Raw genomic sequence first — 22,454 nt, 5'->3', positions numbered from 1 at the left:
CCAAAATTTTGTTGACATGCCTGTAAGCAAAATCTCAAGGGATTGAGGAAATGCCCTGGAAAATGGCAGCTTTGCAGCTTCTTTCACATGTGAGACCCAAAGGAGGTGGTGTAAGGAGGGTTAAGGAAAGCCACTGCTGGTAGATTAAGGGGAGGAGGAAGCGAAGTGGAGGAATTTCAAGGACTGGGTGGAAAGCAAACCGAGGACACACAGCGCCCCTGCGCGGGCGGGTAGGGCAGGGGACCCACGGCGCGGAGGCCCCGCAGCCGTGCCCCAGGGACGGAGAAGAGAAAGCGCCTGGCCCCCAAGGGGCGCGGTCCTAGGCACGGCCGGCGGACGCGGCTCACTTACGGAAAACGCTGCCCTTTTCCGAGGAAGCTACGGCCTGGGACGCGCGGTCCCACCGTGACGGGCCTAGTCAGAGACCGGCTCGTCCAGACCCTCCCGCCCTCCTCCCCGGAACCGGACTCGCCCCGGGCGCCGCCTCCCTTCCGGCGCGGGCCCGCTCGGCCTCCGCTTCCGGCTACCGGCTTCCGGCCGGGCGTGCGCGCTTCCGGCGTCATGGCGGCCTGAGCCGGGCGGCGCGCGGCGGCCCCTCCCTGCGGAGCGGCTGGCGGCGGCGATGTGACCCGCGGGTGGCCGGCTGCCGGGTGTCGCGTCAGCTCCGCGTCGCCCTTAGTCCGCGCGGATGGCGGGGTCCGGCTGCGCTTGGGGCGCCGAGCCGCCGCGGTTCCTGGAGGCCTTCGGGCGGCTGTGGCAGGTGCAGAGCCGCCTGGGCAGCGGGTCGTCGGCGTCGGTGTACCGGGTGCGCTGCTGCGGCACCCCCGGCTCGCCCCCCGGCGCGCTCAAGCAGTTCCTGCCGCCCGGCGCCTCCGGGGCCGCCGCCTCGGCCGCCGAGTACGGCTTCCGCAAGGAGCGCGCGGCGCTGGAGCAGCTGCAGGGCCACCGGAACATCGGTAATGGCCGCGCGGCGACAGGGGCCGCGCGGGGCGGCGGCGCGGGGGGCGCAGAGGCACCTTCCCCCGGGCCGCAGCCGCGCGTCTTTGCTGGACCGCCCTGTCTTGCGTGGGATATTTTCAGCCTTTGCGTAGCAGCAAAAGACGGGAAGTGCTTCTAGGACCTCGGACATCCGTGCTGGCAACTCCTGTAGATGCTCCTCGATCCGTATTTAGTCCGGACTGGGGAGAAATGACTCAGTATTTCACAGGAGTCCTGTGGAAGTGTGGCGGTTAACACTTTGTGCCTTTACCAAGTCTATGGTTCAGACGCTCAGAATGTAAGGTCTGAACTGATTACTGATGAGCGGTCTGTGAAAAGGGCCCTGGTTGTCTAGTCACACCCAGAGCTGTGATTAGCTTTTGGCTTTGCCTGATCCGTGCTTGCTTCCTGGTGAGCATCATTTGAAGACTGGCCTTTTTTATATTACCATTTTGGAGAATAATTTAACAGTCTTGGTTTTTGTGTTGTTGTTTTTTAAAGCTTGCTACATTTTGTACTTAACCATTGTATTTAAGAGGGAATTTTTTTGCAGTTTTGGCAAGCCTAAGGACTTGTTGAATCTGAAAGATTAGGTGAAAATGTCATCTTCAAAAGTCTTACTCTCTTCTTTTAATATTTAGATTATAGAGTGCTATTTTGGATCAGGAACCAATCTTCAAATTTTGTTTTTCCACATTGTGACGTTCATCCTAAGAGTAGGACTTCATATTTGGATTTTTACTTTAAAACAATTTTTTTACCGTTGATCACTTTTCCTCGGCACTTTGAGTGCCTGGTGAAACAGCTTGAATTATTGTGCCGTTTTTAATATCTTTGAGTAGTAATCAGCTGCTGCAGTTACTCCCATCTTATTTTATTAAAATAACCCAGTTGCCCAAAAATCTTATTCATGGGAAAAATAAGTGAGAGGGAAAGCTTCCTTGCTGATCAGAGTTGTCCTCACCTAGACTACCCCAACTTTACTGTGCCGACTTATCTACTTAGTAGTGACTTACTGTGAGTTTTGTTTTTAAAGTATAATTCGTTTCTTTTCCTAGTGACTTTGTACGGAGTCTTCACAATCCACTTCTCTCCAAATGTGCCGTCTCGCTGTCTGCTGCTTGAGCTCCTGGATGTCAGCGTTTCAGAATTGCTCTTATATTCCAGTCACCAGGGCTGTTCCATGTGGATGATACAGCACTGTGCCAGAGATGTGCTAGAGGCCCTTGCTTTCCTTCATCGTGAGGGTTATGTCCACGCAGACCTCAAACCACGTAATATACTGTGGAGTGCAGAGAATGAATGTTTTAAACTCATTGACTTTGGACTTAGCTTCAAAGAAGGCAATCAGGTAGGAAATATGTCTCCCACCACCCCCCATCATGATGGTCTAAGCCAAATACTTTTAAATATCAGAGGTGGTTTAGTAGAGGCTTAAGAGAGATTTCTAGCTATAATAATGACATTCCTGGGGGTGAAACAAATAAAAAGATTGTCATTGCCAGTGTGTTAGAAAGTCTACATGTTTGGGTCCAGTTGGGGGAACTAGTGGAATACAAGAGGGCTCTGGAACTGTTAGGAGTAATTCACATGTAGAATATCTTTTTGTTCTTTGAGCATTTGGTTACTTGCTGAATTGCTGGTGTCTGCAGTGTTGGGGGCTCATGGGAAAACGTGTCAGTTCTTGCAAACCCCCCCATTGTCTTGATTTGGCAGCTCTTTGCACACTGTCCTTATTTATCAGTAGTGCCTAGCAGGCAAGAGACTAGAGAAACGAGTAGTGCCTGGAAAGTGTACAGCTTACCTGTGAGATCTACCCACCTAATGAACAAAAGAATTAGGGTAGCAAAGGACTAAACATTTTGCATTCAGTTGGCAGCAAACACAGTGTACAGGTGGATAGATGGAAAGTGAGTAGTGTTTTACTGGTTGTGATATTGACTCGTCTTTAGGATGTGAAGTATATTCAGACAGATGGGTATCGGGCTCCAGAAGCAGAACTACAGAATTGCATGGCCCAGGCTGGCCTGCAGAGTGACACAGAGTGTACCTCCGCCATTGACCTGTGGAGCCTCGGCATCATTTTACTGGAAATGTTCTCAGGAATGAAACTGAAACACACCATCAGATCTCAGGAATGGAAGGTAACCAGCGCCAGTGCTTTGCTCGGGGTCCCTGTCCCAGTTTCGGATTCCGAGGCTTATAGTGATTCTTGATGTGAGCTTCCCTCCTGTCCTCCATCCCCCACTTCCTGCACTATGGTTCCTGACAGCTGCTCCCCCTCCCACAGCTGCAGACGCGCTGCTGAGCAGTGTGCTCACTGCCTGGCCTGGCCTGGAGTCAGTGCTGGAATGAATGTCTTTTCCCAAAGAAGCAAAAATGATTTGTTTAGTAATTTAGTTATACTACTTTCTAAAGTCGTAAATACAACAGTATATTATAAGTTAAATGCTATTCTTTACATTATGCTTACAGTTAATGCAGTTGAAGTATTTTCATGCAGAGTCTCATTGAATTCTCCTGACAATTCTGTGAGGATGGTCCGAGTGGATATTGGTTACTCTGTTAAAATGAACTAGAGGCTCAGATGTGGGAAACCACTGGCTCTCGATCATGCGACTGTCTACCCACTTCAGGTTCTATCCACACTTCTGCACGCTTCCTACTCATTTGTCCTCCATGTGTGCGCTTTCCTGGTAACATGACTGCTGCTTACAGCATTGTTTCTATGGGAACATGCTCTGAGTTCTAAACCTCTGACTCCAGAACGGACTTTCTTTATGTTCACAGGTTAGGAATTAACTGCCCTGTGTCTTCAAACACATTCTGGGGCTTTAATGTTGTGATGATGTTTGTATTCTCCAGGCTAAAGGTTCAGTGAGTACTACGATGTTTAGGAATTATGGGTTTGATAGTAAGTGTCTGATACATAGTGTGTGGCTGTTAGGCCATACAGAGCAGCAGTTCCTGGAAGGAATGCTTTAATAGCCTAGTGGGTGTACAGTATGCTTACTTTTGGCAAAAACAAAAAGCTGCCATGTGAGTAAAACCAGTATTCTTCTTTGTCGTTGCTACTGGCAACAGTCAGGAGGCTGAGTACCTTTTTCTAGTGTCACCCATACAGATCAGTTCCTTGCATTGGCTTTGACTGTCTGAGCCCTTTGGACTCTTCTTCTTGGGCCAGAGCCGATCAGAACTAGGTCATAGTCAGACATTTTTTGGTGAAATTTGGAGGCATGATATGTACTAATAGAATTCCCAGTATTCATTCCTAGATAAAAACATTCTGTATTTCATCACTTTCTCTGGAGGCAAAATTTCCGAGTGTAAATGTAGGCTCTGAAGTCAGGCTACGAGAGTTCATACCTTGCCTCCAGCTCTTACTAAGTTATTTATTTAGGTTCATGAAACCATGGTTTACTTTCTGTAAAATTAGATTGATGGCCTATGTCTCATAAGAGTGTCGAGGTTAAAAAAGAAATGCCTGGTTCTTAGCACGTGTGTGCCTGTGGTACATATTCAGGAATTTTAGTGGTAATGATGATACCGGGTCTTTTTACTCATGTACGTACTTCCACAGTGCTGAAGGAGACGGTTATGTCTGACGAGAACTTAGAGTATGAGACATGCAGTTTTTAAATTGTGTCGTATTCTTGACAGTGCATTTTATTTCTACCAGAAGACCAACTGCAGACTCGGCACTGAGCCACAGCACACCCAGCACACCTGCTCTTGCTCACTTGCACTGAGCTGCGTTCTCACGTGGCTGCTTTGGTGTTTGTTTATTCTTCCGTCCGATGAATGCTGCTAGAGGGCCAGGTGCTGAGGACAGGACACGTGAATGATTCTGTACATAATCTCCTCTACTGAAACCTTGAGCTGGCAGAAGAGGGGTTTTCTCTTATATTGGACTTACCAGTTAATGCCTGGTACTCAGGAAATACTGAGTTGAATAACCAGAGGAAGACTTTCCCCCTCTCTTTAGGCAAACAGTTCTGCTGTCATCGATCACATATTCGCCAGTAAAGCAGTGGTGAATGCCGCAATCCCAGCCTATCACCTAAGAGACCTTATCAAAAGGTACGTTATCTGTACTTCAGCTTTGTTCCTCACTGAATAAACTTATGCTCTTACTTCTGGTTTCTTGATCATGTAGAGGTTTTTCTCCCTGAGAAATAAAATCTCCTTGAAATCTGCACAGGTCAGCTTCCTATGAGAACACAAGTGATCAAGGCTTTTGCTAAATTTATTTCCAAAGGAATGTTCTTTTGCATGGGAGTCCCCGGTAGCGGGCTCTTCCTGGCAGCTGTTTATTCAGCGGAGATGGTGATGGGTTGTTGTATCTTTGGCCTCTGGTAACCCTGGCTGTTCTGTATGCTTGATGGAAAATAGGTTTTTAAAGAGAGTCTTTATAAACTAATGACTAAGTTTTCTTTGGACTACCAAAAAAGTTTCAAATGAGGTCCTGTGTATTATACTTCAAATAATTACCATTGAAAGCTGTGGAGACAGAATAGTGTTTCTGGTTCCAGAGTAGATCTAATCACAATACATATTTTAAAATAAGAAATGTATATTATCAAATAGTTATTTTTCTCAATTCTAGCATTTATGGTCCAGAAAGTAATAAAGTAATTAATATTCGTTTAAATGAAGGAGCTGCAAAAGGGTGGGTTCCCTGACCAGGCCAGGGTGGCGTTTCTCTGGAATATTGAGCCTATAAATCTTCCAGTTGGGTGTTGTCTTTTTCACTTTTTATTTTGAAATAATTATAGATACATACATAGCAACATGCAAAAATGTTGCAGAGATATCTGCCCTTCAGCTATTTCCCCAGTGGTAACATTTTACACAACTGTGTGTTGGACAGACCAGAAGTTGACATTGTAATGTATGGACTGGTTTCACTGCAAGACAAATTAGGTCTAAATGGCTGTTAGTATCTGATGTCAGGCATGACATGTTGCATTTTACCTTGGAAAAAGGCAGTGTAAAGTTATATAAGGGATTCTGTACAGTTGAAAGTAACTCAATGTTGTATGCCAACTATCATTTTAAAAAAATGGGGAAAAAATTATATAATGGATTATTTTATTATACAACCAATACTAAATTTGGAAGCTACAGAAAATTGTGATGAGGAAAATAAAGCTACACACCCCTTTCTAGTGTTGGCACTTGGTGTCCTGCATCTCACGTTCTCCTGTGCACTTGCTGTGTGTTCAGGCCCCTTATTCGAGCTGTTCACTGTAGAATTACACAGACGTGAGAACAAATGTGCAGCTCAGTGGGCCTCCAGGAATCGCCGTGCCCACTGTTAGGTTGAGAAACATAGCTTTTAGGTCGCCTGGAAGCCCTGTGTCTCCATCCCAACCTGAAGCCCCTTCCTCCCCTGCAAAGTAACCACTGCCCTGACTTCATGCTGATTACTTCCTTTTTTCATTATAGATTATTACCCAAGTGTGCATCCTTAAACACTATGGTTTAGAGTCATTCTTCTAAAAAACAGTCCCTTTAAAATCTTTTAATCTAAAAATCCATTTTCGTCTCCTACCCCCTCTCCTGTGTTTCTCTGTTGAACAGCCATGGCATTGGCTCCACGAAGTTGCCCACAGTCTGAATTTTGCAGGTTGTGTTGTGTGGTGTGTGTAGTTCAGCACAGTTCTCAGATTATTTCTTGTGAATTGCTGATTGTATCAAGAGGGTTGGAATTTTAAGTAATTTTTGCGGGACTGTGCCCTTTGACAAGGAGGCACTGTAGCCACCTCTGCCATATGCATGAACCTTATCAGTGCTCCTCATCTAGATACTCACTGGGGGATGCTCTAATTCTGCCATCGGTGCTTCACGTAGTTAACAAGTGTACGGGACATGCTTGATCCCTCTCTTCCCTGGTTTTGTGACTAGTTGATGCCCTGTCATCCTCCAAAGGGGGTCATACCCTCTTTGAAACTTGGAAGTATCATTATTAACTAATGGGTTTAATATATTTGATGTGTATTTGATGCAGTTTCCTCCTGATCGAAGCTGTGTGTCTGGTGGAGGGAGCCTCTACTGGTTCTGGAGGACCTTGTTACCATGTTTTCATTACTTCCTTGCTGTCTGCTGGGACAGGCTGTTCCCAGTTCACCTTTCACATGTCCTGCCCAAACCTGGAAGCAGATGTTTCTCCAAGAAGCATGGTTTCTTTTAGTAGGAAGTGGTATTTTAAAATCACAGTCTGGGTATTAGGCACACTCATTGGTACTGGGTGGTCATTGTGTTTAGGCTTTTTAAGGGAACAGAGGTCAATACTGATAGCTGCAGTTCAGACTCAGGACAACCAGTTGCGTCTTCTGTTTTATGTGTCTACTTTCTTCTGTGTCAATAGTTCTGGCTCTAAGCACAAAGGGGATGTGGAATTAGAGTACTTCTTAATCATTCATTTGCTTTTTGTACTGGTGGAATCACACTGCAGCAGCCTCAGCAATGAGAGCCGATATTCTCTGGTTAGATACTGAATGCAGTTCTGTGCTTGCCTTCTGGCCCTTCCCCCATTGGAACTGGAGATGTATCCGCACCAGGAGGTCACGTGCCCACTGCTCTGACAGTCATCTGACATCGGTTGTTCATCTGAGTGTGTATTGACTGTGGCACCTCTGCTCCTGTGTCTCGTCTCTCTGGTCATTGCAGATCAGCAGTGTCTGAGTGCCCACTCGTTACTGCATGTTCTCTTACACACTTCTCTTTTCCTGAGTGTCCTAACCATGTCATTGTGCAAAAGCCTGATCGGTGAACAGTCTTTATACTAAAAATCACTTTATCTAAATGCCTGAAGGATTTCATCTTTTTCTTAAAAGTCTAGTGATTTTATCAGAATGTATCTTGATTTTGGTTGTTTGGGGTTGATGTTCTCAGGAAGCGATGCTGTTTCAGATCTTGCTGTTTGTTGTATTTCAGTGACAGTGTCAGCGTGTTTCCTATCCTCAGTCTGCTCCTCTCCTTCAGGCTTCCCTACTGCAGGAGACTGGGCTTTCTGTATCTTCAGTACTCATTTTCTCTTCAATCTTTATCTCTTTATTTTTGATTTTTAAAATTTTTCTTCCTGCCTTTTATTTTTAAGACATTATCTCTTGTGTTTATTCATTTTTGTATCTCTTCTGTTAATTCATGAAATGACTTTTTTATTTCTCATTCTTAACTAGGTTCTGTTATCTAATTGGCTTTATTAAGTGATTCATGAATTGGACAGCATCCCATCTAGCTCCTAGAATGGTGCTCCTTGTGTGGCCCATTTTTATGTAAAATTCATTTTCTTACATTTACAGCAAAAGGTGTAGTTGAGTCAGCCTTCCTAATATACAGGGCTCCTCCTCCTGTTGTTTTGTGTACTGTTAAAGAAAATGTGGTGGGTTTTTCCTGAGATTTCCTGTTTCTTCCCCTCCCTTACTTTTTTCCTGCTTCCTCTGCCTCCCTTCAGCTAGTTGGTGCTGAGAGGTCCTGGAGCCTAGGTTAGTTACTCCAGCCCCTTTGGTCTCCCAGGACCCTCACTCTCACCTGGAGTTAGGATGTGAAGCCCTTGTACTTTCAGCTGCTTTTCTCAACTTGTGTTCCTTCGTTGGCTGTTTTGGGTTATTCTTTGCTCTGGTTCATTAGATCAGCTGTTGCTTTTCTATGCTTCCTTCCACAAAGATGCCCAGTGGGGCCAGTCTCACCACTGCATGGGGCTGTCCCTCGCCTCTTCTATTTTGGCATTTATCAAGGTTACCTAGTGTTGTAGATGATGTTGGTGGGTTTTTGATTTTGCTATCAAGTTGCTCTATTTTTGACAAGATTCAAAAATCACCTCACCACTATCTTTCTCAAATTGGATTTGTCAGTCTGTTTAGCTTTCCTTTCACTTAATATTATAAAGTGTAGATCACTTTGTCATATATGTGTTAATCAGAAGCATTTTAAATTAACATATTGTGTCCTAGGTTTGTGCCATGATTTATTGACCCATCTGTTTATAAATAGCATTTCTGTTTTTACAAATGAAGGGTTCAGCAGTCACACTAATGTAATTAGTGCTGCGATGAACTTAGCTTTGTCTTCCTCAGTGGTTGCTTTTCCAGGAGGATTGACGGTGGTCTGTGTTTCAGCATGCTGCACAATGACCCGGACCGGAGAACCCCTGCGGAGGTGGCTCTGGGCAGCCCCTTCTTCAGCATTCCTTTTGGTGAGTTGTGTACAGTTTAGTCCTCTCTTGGTCATTTGACAAGCAGATAAGACAGCAGAACTAATGTATGTCCCCAAGCTCCCCTGTCTGGTGGTCACTGATTTGTTTGGGGAGCTTACAACTGAGAATGTCATAATGGATCCCAACAGCCCCTCACATCGAGGACCTGGTGATGCTCCCAACCCCGGTGCTGAGGCTGCTCAATGTGCTGGACGGTGACTACCTCGAGAGCGAGGAGGGGTACGAAGGTCAGTGCTGCCTTGGCTGGGTCTTCATGTCTCTTAACAAGTCTGAAGTAGACGCATCTCTCCAAGATTCTCAGACCTTCCTAGTTATACAGTGAGGACATTGAACTCTGTGATCTCTCAAATGCTCTCACTTTTGATTCTTGCTGTAGATTATGCCCCCCCCCAGAGTTCATGTGGCAGAGCCCTGTTCCCCAATGTGATAGTATTTGGAGTTGGAGCAGATTTGGTAAATCTGAAGGTAGGGTATCATGCAGAAGGGCAGAGCATGAGCGATCTGTAGGGTGTCTTGGCAAAACTGCATCTGAGCCCCTCAGTAGTTGGCTGAGGCTGAGGGTGGGGAGAAAGCAGCCCAGAAACCTGCGGTGAGGGCAGCTGTGGCCGTTTAGAGAGCATCAGGTGGTTTGGTGCAGTTACATTGTAGGGGAGCAGTTTGCTGTGTTGAAGGACTTGGATCTTATCCCAGAGGTAGCAACCCTGGAACATGTACTGCACAGAGCTTTGCGTCAGGGACACAGTGGTCTGTGTTATTGAATGAAACAGAGGCATGACAGGTAAAGTAGGAGAGTGATGGAGTCAGACTTGTGCTTTCGTAAGAGTGTTCTGGAAGCACAGTGGTGAGCGGACTAACCAGGACCAGCCTGAAAAATGGCACCTGTTTAGTGTGAAGCCTTTTCTTTGTGGATAACCAAACCATTGGCTAAGTTAGGCAGGGCTAACTTACCACCCTGTTTCTTGTCAGTGTAAATCATTTGAGTCCCCAGGGTTTGCATAGTTATCTAACAGATGAAACAAATACCATTTCTTCGAACCTGTGACAGTTGTTAGTATCTGCAGCTTGACTTTCAGGACATCCTTGATCTGAAAGCATGCCATGCCCTCAATGCTGCTTTAGTTAGGCTCCTAACTAAAGGAGGCAGAGTTCCCCTCCTAATGGTTTCCATCCTTACAAACTCAGGTGCGGCCTACGTACACCGAGTGTTTTAATGTTGTTTGAATGTAGATATTGAGTCGTTGTGTTAAAGAGTCTGGCATGATCACCTTTGTTCTGATTAGAAGGTCATCGTCAGATTATATTACATTAGTTTTAGGTGAGTTTGCTTAGTTATCCTGTGTGGGAAGTCTTGTCATCTTTGTGGGATTGGGTAAGGAAGTGAGATTCAAATCTTCCCCTTTAGACCAAAATAAATTCTCAGTCAAGTGAAGACTGAAATATTAAAAAACGAACAAAAAAACAACAGAGAAATAAGGGAGGGAATAAAACAGATGGATGGAAAAGGAGGGAGGGAGAGAGGGAGGGAAGACAGGCGGGAATAAAGGAAAAACAAAAGTCATGGGAGATTTTTAAAAATAATATTCCTGGAGCAGGAAAGGCCTCTTACAAGTTTATCACAAAACTCAGAAGCAGTAAAGTGACAATTCAGCAACTACCTTGACAGAAGACAAAAACCATAGTCCAGGAAAAAATAGTCACAGCTCTTACCAGGGACAGAGCCCCTGTAAACCCACCCAGGAGATACACACAGACCATCTGGAGTATCTCACCTGTAGATTTCATTCTCACTTATTGAAATGCTCATCAAAACCATACTGTGATGCCTGTGACCCATCACACTGACAGTGGGGACCGTCTGTGGGGAAGTAGGGAGGACACATCGTCATAGGTCCCTGCAGAGAGCCGATGTTGGTGAACCTTGATGAAACGTGATGCTAACGGAATTAATATCAGTTCAGGCCTAGGAAGGTGGTGTAGAAATACACAAATTAAATGAGATCTGTACACATTTGTCTATTACAGATTGTTTATAAGGCAAAGGACTTGGAAGGAGGTTAATAATTCAGCAGGAGGCATATTAGAGACTCGATCAACCATTCATAGAGTGAAATATGACACAGCCGCAAAACAAATGAAATATTTCATATGATATTGAAAGATCTTAAAAGATTTCATGTTAATAAAGATTGGAATTTTTTCACTTAAAAACGTGATCATATTTGCGTGTATGAATTTATATTTATGGAAGGGTACAGAGGAAATGATAATGTTTGTTGACTTCAGGGAAGGGCTGGAATAGAAGTTGGAAAGTGGGAGGAGGACTGCTTTTTTTAGAATTTTTTATTTTGAGTCATTTGGCTGTATTAGCTATTCAGAGCATTAAAATATAAAAAGAAAACTATTAAGTGTATTGAATTTATATTATAATTAAGCTTAATTTTCAAAGCTCTAGAAAGTGATCTCATTATTTAAATATGGACTCCTGACTTTGTTGACGATGTACTGTTTTTAATGAATGGATCTTGTTAATTCCACTGAGTGGTGCTGTGTTTGAAAACGCAGATGCTGTAGAAGATGTGAGGGAAGAGTGTCAGAAGTATGGGCCGGTGGTATCTTTGCTGGTTCCAAAGGAGAGCCCTGGCCGAGGACAGGTGAGTGGGTGTTCTTGTAGCTCCATTATTCGTGACTGAAATTCGCTACAAGGGATTTTAGTTCTATAGAAAATGTAGACAAAAGTGTTGGTAGCGATTATGAAGTTTTCATTATGGAGGCTTTATTTTCTTGTACTTTGCACTTTTTTCCAGAAGTTCTATAATATGCATGTATTTATCAGTTAGTATTAGTTTTTAAAAAAGTATTAATCTACTTTTGAGCCATTGTAAACAGTAACACCAATGGAATCATATGCTAATTTAGGTCAGGTTCAGTACAGAAATATTTTGGCCCAATTTTGTTCTAATTAAATAGAGTTAGAAAGCCATTTCGGTTATATTCTGATCATAACAAAATTAACCAGCCATCCGACTTCTGTGACTAATTCAATGTGATTAGTTTTGTGGCATTCCTTAGTTTTTTCATCTATGAAATGTATGGGCTAAAACTAGAATCACAGAAATTTCTTTAGAAACTCTGTGATTCTAAATTAAATTATATGGCAAAGAAGATAGGAGAAATCTTCCTTTTGTCTGTAGTATTTTTATTTTCAGGAAACAGAACATTGTTTTACTGTGTCAGTTTCCCAGCTCGACACCTTTGACACGCTCTCTTGACACACGGGTACTTCCTGCTGGGGCTGTTGTGGGTGCTGTGGGCTGTCTCATTGGGTGGGGAAGGGGACAGACCAGGGAAGAGAATTCCAGGCAGAGGGCACAGGGGTTCCAGGGCGGAGTGTGCTGGCATGTGAGAGGGTCAGTGTGACCTCAGAATGGGAGTGGGGAGAGCAGGTGAGATCACAGAGATGTGGGCTGGCAGGCAGGCTGAGGCTGGAGGGGATGAAGATTTTGAATTGAGGATCAATGTGGTCAACCCCGTATTAACCTCTGGTCAGAAGGAAATGGAAGCCCAAATAGAGAAGCAGGAGGAGCATTTTCAGGGGGGTGTCGAGCTTCAAGGTGACAGGGACAAAGGAAGTCTCCTGCAAAAGGAAATTTGCTGCGTTGAGAAGCTTCCCTGAAGTTTTCACTGAAAGAAGACTGACTGCAATGTGGTAACTTGGAATCCCAGGTTTAACTCCTTCTGGTTTTTAAACTGTTATCTGAATATCAGGTTTAACTCCTTCCGGTTTTTAAACTGTTATCTGAATATCAGGTTTAACTCCTTCCGGTTTTTAAACTGTTACCTGAATCCCAGGTTTAACTCCTTTTAATTTTTAAACTGTCTGTTCCCGGATTACTCATCCCTGACCTGGTTTAGCACAGAGGAGCCTGTCCCCTCAGATCTGCAGATTCACAGGGTACTGCAGCCCCCCCAGACTGTGGACCCTGTACAAGGACACGGGTCCACAGGAGCCACCTCAAAAAACTTTCTGTGGTCGTATGGAGTCCTGTACTTGGGGATTTTCAGGTTGTAATCATGTAAGTTGTACATAAGTTTTAGTTCTGCCAGCAGTTCAACACCAGAGGGAGGTCTTTGCACCAGAATAGAGTCAAGGAACCAAAAGCAAGTTTCCAAAGTCAATGTTGAGTCCTCAGTCCTACACCCTCCTCAGGTCAAGCACCCTTTTTTTTGAACACCACAAGGTTCCCTAATCTGACACTGTTGTCAGCACGCAGTAGCCAGGCCACATCTCACTGCAGTCCCTGTGTTCCTTCACCTCCATCCTGATTTCTTAGTTCTACTGACCCTCAGGCCACTTTGTACTTCCTCCTGATAGTCACTATTAAGGTGATCTGCGCCTCACCCAGCCAGTCTCCCCCGGATATTACCGTCACTCCAGCCCACACCCCTGTTCATGGAGCAGCATGGACGGCTTCCATATTCTAGTTCTGGCCTTGTGGGAAGGAAGCGGGAGGCTGTGGGACAGTGTTTATAAATTCCACAGTAGTGTCCAGTGATGTCCTGGCCTCCACACTCACCCTGGACTCACCCAGAGCAACTTCCCTCCTGCAGGTTCCATTCATGGTCAGTACCCTGCACAGGTGCACCACTTTTATCTTCTCTGCAGTATTTGTGCTGCACCTGTTCTGTTTTGATGTGTTGAGGTGCACGAGTACTTACCACTGTTGGTCCCTTACCTGCAGCACAGTAACCGGCTGTGCAGGCTAGCCCAGGGTGGTAGGCTTGCCATTCAGGTGTGTGGAAGGGCCTGTGACTGCAGGAGGAAATTGCCTTATGACTCATTTCTCAGCAGGCAAAGCAGGATGGCATTTGGAAGTTATCTCCTCTTTTCATGCCCTGGAGGTTTTCACACCCTAGAGAAGTAACTGCTCTGTCCAGTGGGAGAAGGGCTCCTATGCAATGGAAAGGCTGCCTTAGGTAGATCTGATTTAGGAAGATCTGATTTAGGAAGAGATGTGGATGAAAGCAGGGAACCTAGAAGCCCATTTCCTAAACCGTTGTTCTTGCCTGCCTGTGGAAGTCTGTGCCTGCAGCCTGGTCCTGGTGACATAGGTGAGGACAGAGAGGCCGTCCTCCTGGCCACAGACTCCGGATGACTGAGGAGGCGTCATTTCAGGTCACCTCCCTCCTGTGACTTTAGCTTTAGATTAGCAGAGAACCTGTAAGTTGTTAGGCTGTGTCCTCTACCTGTTCAGGTAGGGATTCAGATGCTCTGGAAGAGGATGTTACCTTCCTTCCTGCAGTGATGGCTTCTACACATCTTTCCTACTCTTCCCTAAGTTGGGACTGTTCCCGAGGCGCCTGAAGGTGCTCCGGGCTGCTCCGCCCTGTCTTTGGCACTCCTGTGTAAACTGGGCAAGAGGCTGTATGTTGTCACTCAACTGGTCTGTGTTGGACATTTGGAATCAACAATTCTAAGGAAGTGTTCTAAATCTTGCTGCCCAAAAATGTGGTCCCTGGGAGTCTGCCTGGACATGGGAGTCGGGTAGAATTGTGGTTCCATGGCAGCTGGTGGAAATGAGGTCTCTGTTCTCTGTCTCCTCACAGGTCTTTGTTGAGTATGCAAATGCTGGGGATTCCAAAGCTGCACAGAAGTTGCTGACAGGAAGGATGTTTGATGGGAAGTTCGTTGTGGCCACGTTCTACCCACTGAGTGCCTACAAGAGGGGGTACCTGTATCAGACCTTGCTTTAATCAGCCACCATGGGAGACGTCCTGTTTCTCTTCTTCCACTTTCTGGGTTATTGTATTCTCACCCAAAGGCAGGAGCACCCCTTCCTGCTGTGAGGGGACCTTGTACATGTGTTTCACCTGCTCACGTGCGGCTGTTGCTCAAGCTGTGCCTGCATTGCAGACACGGGCCACCAAGCAGGACGGGGCCTCTCCTGCTGCGTGCAGCCTCAGACCCTCATTATTGCATGTGATCGTGAGGCAGGAGTGGCGGAGTGGTGATGTCACCTGCACAGCCCTCCTCTGTTGTCCATGTCCTTGGTGGGCGCTGGAAGCTCTGGTGTTGCCTACTTGTCCCACACTGAGTCACAGATCGTGGAGAAGTCCTGTAGTGCCGAGTAGTCCTCTAAAGAAACTGCAGTGAGCCGATCTACATGATTTAAAGTAAGGCTTTTAAGCTAGAAAGCTGATACTTGATGTTGCACAACCTTTTGTCTGGTGTGTTTGCTGGAGTGATTGCAGGCATGAGAGAGAAAACCTGAGTTGGGTTCTTTTCCTGTGAGTCCTGTGAGTGGATCCCACCCACACCCACCTCTTCCTTACCTGTGTCATACCTGTAACATTCAGAGTGTAAGTTTTTTGAGAGTTGGCCTGTGTGTTAGAAGGTAAATGAGAAATTATTTCATTTCTGAGGCTCAGAACAAAAGAGTCTGGGCTGGGTTCTGTTGAAACCTCTTAATTTAGTGGTTGGATCAGAAGAATAGTTCTGCCTTGTGTGGCTGCCCACTGTCTGCATCAGACCCTTGTGTGAGCTCATCTCTATTGAGTCTGTGATCACTGTTAAGCTTCCTCAAGGTGTAGTTCTCCCTGCTGTGATGGAAAACTGTAGTGGTCAAAAAAGGAGTTTGCTGTTCAGTGAAGGGAAAATAAAAAACAGTTGACAGAGGGTGGGTGACCAAGAGGTCTTCTGTTCCTGCTTCTCTCCCCTCCCCCATCTCTGCCCCCTCCTTCCTTCTCTGATGAGAAGCCAGAGGAACCTCGCCCTATGTGTTCTGGTTTAGAAGACAAGGGAGTTAAGAAAGGTGTAGCTGTTCAGGTGGAAGTCAGAAGGAAGGAAAACTGCTGAGTAGAGGGTGCTGGGCTGAGGTCGGGGACACGGGTGATCACAATTTCCTGTCACTTTATGGTAGATTGTCTTTAAGGGTTTAAAATGTAGGAAACCTTTATAAAGCACTGATTGTACAAAAAATAGTAGTGTACAGAGTATGCATTTTTTTGTTTCCTTACCTAAATGAGATTGCTATTTATTTATTTTTTCCTAAGGAAGTGGTCTTGTGCATCTTTCCCGCTGGAAGCCTCCTGTGTTTCCATGCAGGCCACTGAGAGCCAAATGCAACTTACATTCAGAGGGTGAATTCTGTTCCCTGTTTAACAGCGATGGACAGTTCAGTTACTGGCTTACCCAATTATCTAGGCTCTTTCTTAATATTATTGTGAAGCCAAATCTGGTATAATGGGCCGGTTTATGAATTGCCAAGGCCTGTGGCATGGTCCCCGGGGGAAGGTACACAGGGAGCTTTGCACGTGTGCCTGTAGAAGGAAGAACTACGAGTTTTCCTTTTGGCCCTTCCAGAGGTTGATCAGCTGACTTGTTTTCAAATACCAATTCAAGAGAGTATAACCAGTGTGGTGGAGACCTGAGCATTCCTAGAACAGTGTGTGTGGGTGGCAGCTTCCACTGTGATTACAAACACCAGGGTTCTTCCGTACATAAAGATGAACGCAGAATACAAGGGACTTCTTTTCAAGGGCAAGTATTCTAGGGAAGCACGTGTACCCCCCCATCAAAAACCAAATTCTTAGAATATTGCAGGTGGGCTTCCAGGCTTAGTGATGCAGGAGGCTGGCAACGTCAGTGCTGCATCTCAGCGTTCTTCAGTTATCGCCTTAGTGCTGTGTATTCAAACATGTATGTGGTGTTTAACACTAGGATTTTATTACAGAAGATGCTAACTAGGTTATGAGGGGCTGAGGGAATACTCGATGAGCCTAAGTAACCATTTATTGAATTAAGTATTTTATATTAAAGTCATAAAGTTGAAAAACGATGCCTCCTATGATTTAAATTATTTTATTTCCTAGCTCTTAGCCCATTACTACCAAAGATATTTGTAGGTTCTCCCTCTTCTCACATGATTAGAAGTTCAAACTTAGTATCTTTCTTAAACCTCAACCAAACACATCCACAGAGATTTAGATCCTTTGAAATTATTAAAAGCCTAGAAATTTTCTTTTTGAGAGTTCGGGGTGAGGGGTCATTACTTAGCCCTTACCCTTTTGGGAAAGTTTGATCTCAGGTAGTTCTTTCCTGAATTAGTATCTGTGCTTTTCCTTCCCTCTCCCTCCCCAGTTTCTTCTCCATTGTTCATGGTGTCCTGGTGGATTTCTGCCCAGACAAAGCCTGTGAATTGGTTTGTCTAGGGATTGTTTTGATGGTTTGCAGAGACATTTTGGAGGTTAGTAGGTAGCACCTCCTAGCGTGGAAGCCTCTGAGAAGACAAGCATGAGGCAGCACTGGCTGTGGATGGAGACGAAACCAGCTCCTGCAGTGGAGGGTGCATCTTGCCTGGTGTCCTCCCTGTGGGCAGCCCCACAGCGCTGAGAGCTCCCTCTGCTGGGCCTGGTGCAAAGCTGCGGCTGCTGCAGAGCAAGCCCCAGCCTGGAGGAGCGTCTTCTGGAGGCGGGTGCTGGGAATTCAAAGATTGTTGGAAAGGTCCATTATACTAGGTTTATATTTAACCTTTGAGCAAATTTATTTTAAGGAATGCTGCTAGAAACATTGCTGCCATGGGGAGGAGACTGCTCCGAGGTGATTCCCTTCTCAGTACCTCGGGCTTCCCCTGCTTGCCCACCAGGCCAACTCTGGAATGAGTCACAGCACTCACCTGGCTCGGCTTCAGCTTATCATCAAATGCGGGACTTGGACATTTTGGCCTCATTGTCGTCTTAGGTCTTATTTTTGACTTTATGAAGTTAAACCTGTCTTATGTAATTACTATCAGTTACACCTGGCAGTGTGACTTTCTTTGTACTTTAATGAAAACCAATACCGTAGTAGCTGGTAGTAATGTAACAGTTTCTGGGGGAGGTGCTCAGGAACCTAGGGTGTCATGCTGGGGTGTGTCTGGGTGGCTTTGTTCAGGGTAGGGCGCAGATGGGATCCCCTCAGACTTAGTTTGTGAGTGAGCGGGTGTCAGAGGTTTAAGCAAGTGCCTTGTTTCCTGGAAAACATTGAAACTCATTTGCATGAAAGCTTCCCAGATGGGGACAATTAACTGCACTCCCCTGGCTTTTCCTTGGAATAACTTTGGGTGGAGTCACAGAGTAAAAAGTCCAATATTTCCTTGGCTTACCTTTGTGTGTGTAACACTATTTATATGTAATTTCCCATAATATTATGCTTGGTAGAAAGCCAGAGCTACCTGGTAGAACCTGATTCTTCCTTGGATCTATTTCCATTTCTTATATTAGGCCCCTCCCAATCCTGTCCCGCTAGTTCTCTGATACAGTTCATGTCTCTCTTGTTAGGTGTGCTCACATCCAGACCAGCCCAGCTCACATTTCTTCTCAAGGTGCTCAGTGCATCACCTTCACATTGAGGGGGCAGTCTTTTCATGCTAGTCTGGCTCACTGTCTTTTTCAGTGAGGATGAAACGCTGCATCTGCAGGCCAGGGAGCCCTCTGAGCAGTGCGCCGGGATAGTTCCATTTTCTTAGCTGCAGGGAGCGTGGGCATTTTAGTTTCTGAAGCACTGGAATTTGGGAGATTTTGTTTTGCTTTGTTTAGGTTAGATTAGCTACTTACCTGGCACGGGGATGATCATATCTGTTGTCTCATGTTTTATGTTAGACTGTTGTTTAACTTGCAGGATGACCAGTGGATTCACACAGTGGTGCACCGTTGACAAGTACTGTGGGTATTTAAAAAGAAGGCAAAACAATTTTAACTATTTTTGCTGCAATTTTATAGGAGCAATGGTCTGTAAAATAAAATAAAAAAGTATCTGTAAACCAGAGGGCATTTAGGAAATTTTATATTTTATAGGTGGCCATCAAGGTGACAGTCAGGATTATAAGGTATATTGTTTACACAACCACTGTTTTTCAGATAAACTTTCATTTATCTTCCTGCAGCTCAGCACTTTGGTTGTTTCTTGCCGTGCTTTTATGAGGATTGACGTTTTAAATTTGATTTACTTGTGCTTTTTAGAGAGTTGTCATAATCATGGCATATATGTTTGTGGCTCCATAAATTGTGGAATTTAGGGAAACTTATCAAACTACTGCCCGAGTGTTATCTCCACTGAGTAGAGTGGCTGTCACAGCCTGGGGAGCCAGGTGTGCTTCCTGACCTATGTTTGTAGCAGTTTCAGTGCAAGGCAGAGAGAAGCATTTTGTCTTGTTTTCCTTAATGACCATTAATCCTTGTGCAGAGAAGAGCTTATTTTGTTAATGAAAATAAGTCATTCTGGATAAAAAGAAAAACCCAAACTGAATTGTTAATTCTTCTGTTCCTTTTTGGGAAACCTGTGTAAACATCAGAGTTGTAAACTCTGATTGTCAGCAAGAGAATTATTTGTAGGAACTTTCATATCCCGGGTTGGAATCGTCTTCTGCTGCTAGGTGATCCCCTGAAATAGTGTGATGTCAAGACAGAGTGTGTGCAGGGGCAGGGCGTAGCATTGGGCATGCGCACACAGGTCCCTGCTGTGGTGTGATTCTGTGCAGCTGCATTTGTACTGGTGTGGCTGTCAGAACTCTGCCGTTCAAGAGCAAGGAAGAGAAAGATGAGTAATAGCAACAGTGGTGAGGGGAGGAAATGGCTTCCTTGCTGGTATCACTGACCTTCCATAGAGTTTATGATCTAAAAATGAGACTTCATCTTTCAAGCCCAGGCTTGGGTCCTGTAGCATAGAAGCATTGCCTTTCCTACACATTCCTCGTTGTCGTTTACCCTAAAAGTTATTACAAGAGTGTGTGGAACCAGATTGAAAACCATACTCAGTTTGGTCTAATTTTTAAAAATAAGTATTTGAAGCCCAGCTTTTGTGCACTCGGTGCACGTCAGTGCTTATGTGAACCAGGTGAGGATGGACCCAGGACGGGCCTGTCTCGAGCTCCCCGTGTACTGCAGGTGGTGGCGCCTCGTGGCGGGAGCCATGCTGGTTTATTACGAGAGAGCTGAGCTGCCCATCTGTAGAACAGCTGCTTTGCAGAGCTGCCACACCTTTCTGCAGGGTTTACTCCATCATTTTTTCATTCTTTTCAAAAAACCTAGTAATTTGACATTCCTTTATGTGCTCTCAACAGCGTCCAGTCTCGGGTGGGAGGACTTTCCCCAGAGAGGCCTCTCTGTCCTCTTTGGTCACGCGAGAAGCCCAGTGTGATTGCAGGTTGTCACGGCATGTGGCTTCCTGCAGCAACACTGGAGTGCTTGGCTGTGAATGTCAGACCCGCTCCTGTGTTCCCTCAGTAACATGTACTTGCTGTGTTTTTGATAAGAATGTATGGCTGGGAAAAATGTGGAAGATCACAAAGCCTGTGGGGTTACCTTTGCCGGAGATCTACAGGACTGCTGCGTGTGATTGGTTGCCCGCAGGTTTCTGCTGAGGGGTTCCCTGGCGCCCTTGGCAGTTCCGGCACTTGGTCTCTGTTCTTGGTGACATCTTGTTTCTGCGTTGTTTTTCATGACTACGTGGGGCTGTGAGTGTCACTGTGATCAGTGCCCAGAAGTTCTTTTCTCAGATCCCCAGTTCCTATTAAGTCTTTGAAAACTGTTTTTCTTGCTGAGTAGCAAAGAGCCTTTATTTTCCACTTTCCTGCGTATGGAGAAAGTATGGGCTCTGTTTCAGTCAAGTGTATGGTGTGTAGTTTTTGCTGAAACCTGTGAACACAATTGCCTTGCTCAGTTTTGTTGTAAACTGACTCTCCACAAGGTGATGCACTGTTGACATGCTTCCCGATGTGTGTTTGATGAGGGTGATAAAATAAAGCTTCAAAATGAAGGAATGGCTTCCTTATTTCAACTCTGCATTTAGTGTAAGTATCACATTAGCTGACAGGTAAGTAGACTCACTTGGACCTTAACGACACGGCAGATTGTTTTTGTGAAACTTTATGTGTTTTTTAATTCCCCCTCCTGCATCCCATCATGCATTTGAACAGCCACAGCCCTGAGTCCCTTCTCAGCACAAGTGCACTGAACGCTGAGCAGACGGCCACTAAACACCTGGTGTTGACTGTGACATGCAGCTCCCTTCTGCAGTTTTCACAAGCAGGTGGGGATGGGCCGGGGCTGCACCGTGTGGCCACTAACCATTTCCACAGAGTATGTCAGGTCACATAGCTATGTGTGTATTTATAAATTACATGCAGTGTCTGATGTCTCTGTGTGCTTCAGGATCTTCATTTGCATGTGAAATAGCAATCTGCTCAGACAGTTCCCAGGAGCGAGAGACTGAAAGGGTGTGTATCTAAAGAGAGCTGAGTTGAATGTGGCTGGAGTTGGGAGGACCTGGAAAGTCACTGTGACAAGGTCCTATGCACCCACCTGTGTGGCTGAGATGGACTGTAAAGCGGGAGGCAGATCGTTATGTTCCTGTTGGGACACGCTCACCAGACCGGAAGCAGAGTATTGCTGTAGAATAAGCACCTTTCTATCTTAAGACCACACATCTTAAAGAGAGCTCAGTGATAGATGAAGGGAAATAAAGTTGACTGTTTGCAGGAACCTTTTGAAGGTGAAGCTCTTAAAAAAGGGTGCTACATTTTAGGTGGAAATGAGCCATTTACAAAGGCCTCAAACACATTTGGTCACCTGAGCAGCCCAGTTCTGTGCAGTTGGCAGTCTGTTGGGAGACAAATCTGCCATTGTACTTATTTTTGCTTAAAAAGGCAAACTGTATGTATAACTTTGTTAAAACTTTGTTAAATAAGATGTTCAAAGAGAAAGGATCAAGCGTGTAAAGGCTGATCTTTTAAGAACGAAAGCTCAAGTTTTGTTGAGCAGTGATCGCCCGAATTGGAATTGGAGAGTTTGCATTAGCACCCCCTCAGGGGTGTGTCGTGGAACACGGACCATCCTGTGGTGCTGGTGCCGAGAGAGGCTTTGGGGCAGGTGGGGTGGGAATTCTGGTGACAGCGGGGGTGGGGGAGTGGGAGGTGTGTGTGTGCTGCTGACTGGTCAGTTGGCAAGGTCCGAGCTAATAGCAGCATACCTGTCACCTGAATTCACCTGGTGTCAACACTGCCTCACATTCCCTTCACTCTTGTTCCCTCTGCCCTATGAATATAAATACATGTAAGTTTTTCCTGAACCATTTGAAAGTTGCACGCCCCTGTGCACATCAGTGTGACTCGCCTTGGAGCTGTGCCCTCTGTCACCACCTTTTCACAGCCTGGAATTGGGCTCTGCTGCAGAAATGTCCCAAATGCGGAACACAGGCAGCTTTTCTCAGTTGTCTCAACGT

General features: G+C 45.5%; 1 protein-coding gene across 1 annotated transcript; it reads left to right on the top strand.

The window, feature by feature from the left end:
- The first annotated feature begins 535 nt into the window (after positions 1–535).
- UHMK1 (U2AF homology motif kinase 1) lies at positions 536–20,982 on the top strand. The gene is made up of 8 exons (XM_081120540.1): positions 536–956; positions 2,037–2,329; positions 2,931–3,122; positions 4,964–5,058; positions 9,102–9,178; positions 9,328–9,426; positions 11,762–11,850; positions 14,804–20,982. The coding sequence occupies exons 1-8, from the start codon at positions 689–691 to the stop codon at positions 14,948–14,950; spliced, it is 1,260 nt and encodes a 419-aa protein (XP_080976666.1). The 5' UTR covers positions 536–688; the 3' UTR covers positions 14,951–20,982.
- Positions 20,983–22,454: the final 1,472 nt, after the last annotated feature.

Source organism: Miniopterus schreibersii (genome assembly GCF_964146895.1).
Source record: "Miniopterus schreibersii genome assembly, chromosome: 19".
NCBI classification, from domain to species: Eukaryota; Metazoa; Chordata; class Mammalia; order Chiroptera; family Miniopteridae; genus Miniopterus; species Miniopterus schreibersii.
Note: the sequence above shows the minus strand (reverse complement) of the source record. Positions and strands in the feature narration are given on the sequence as shown.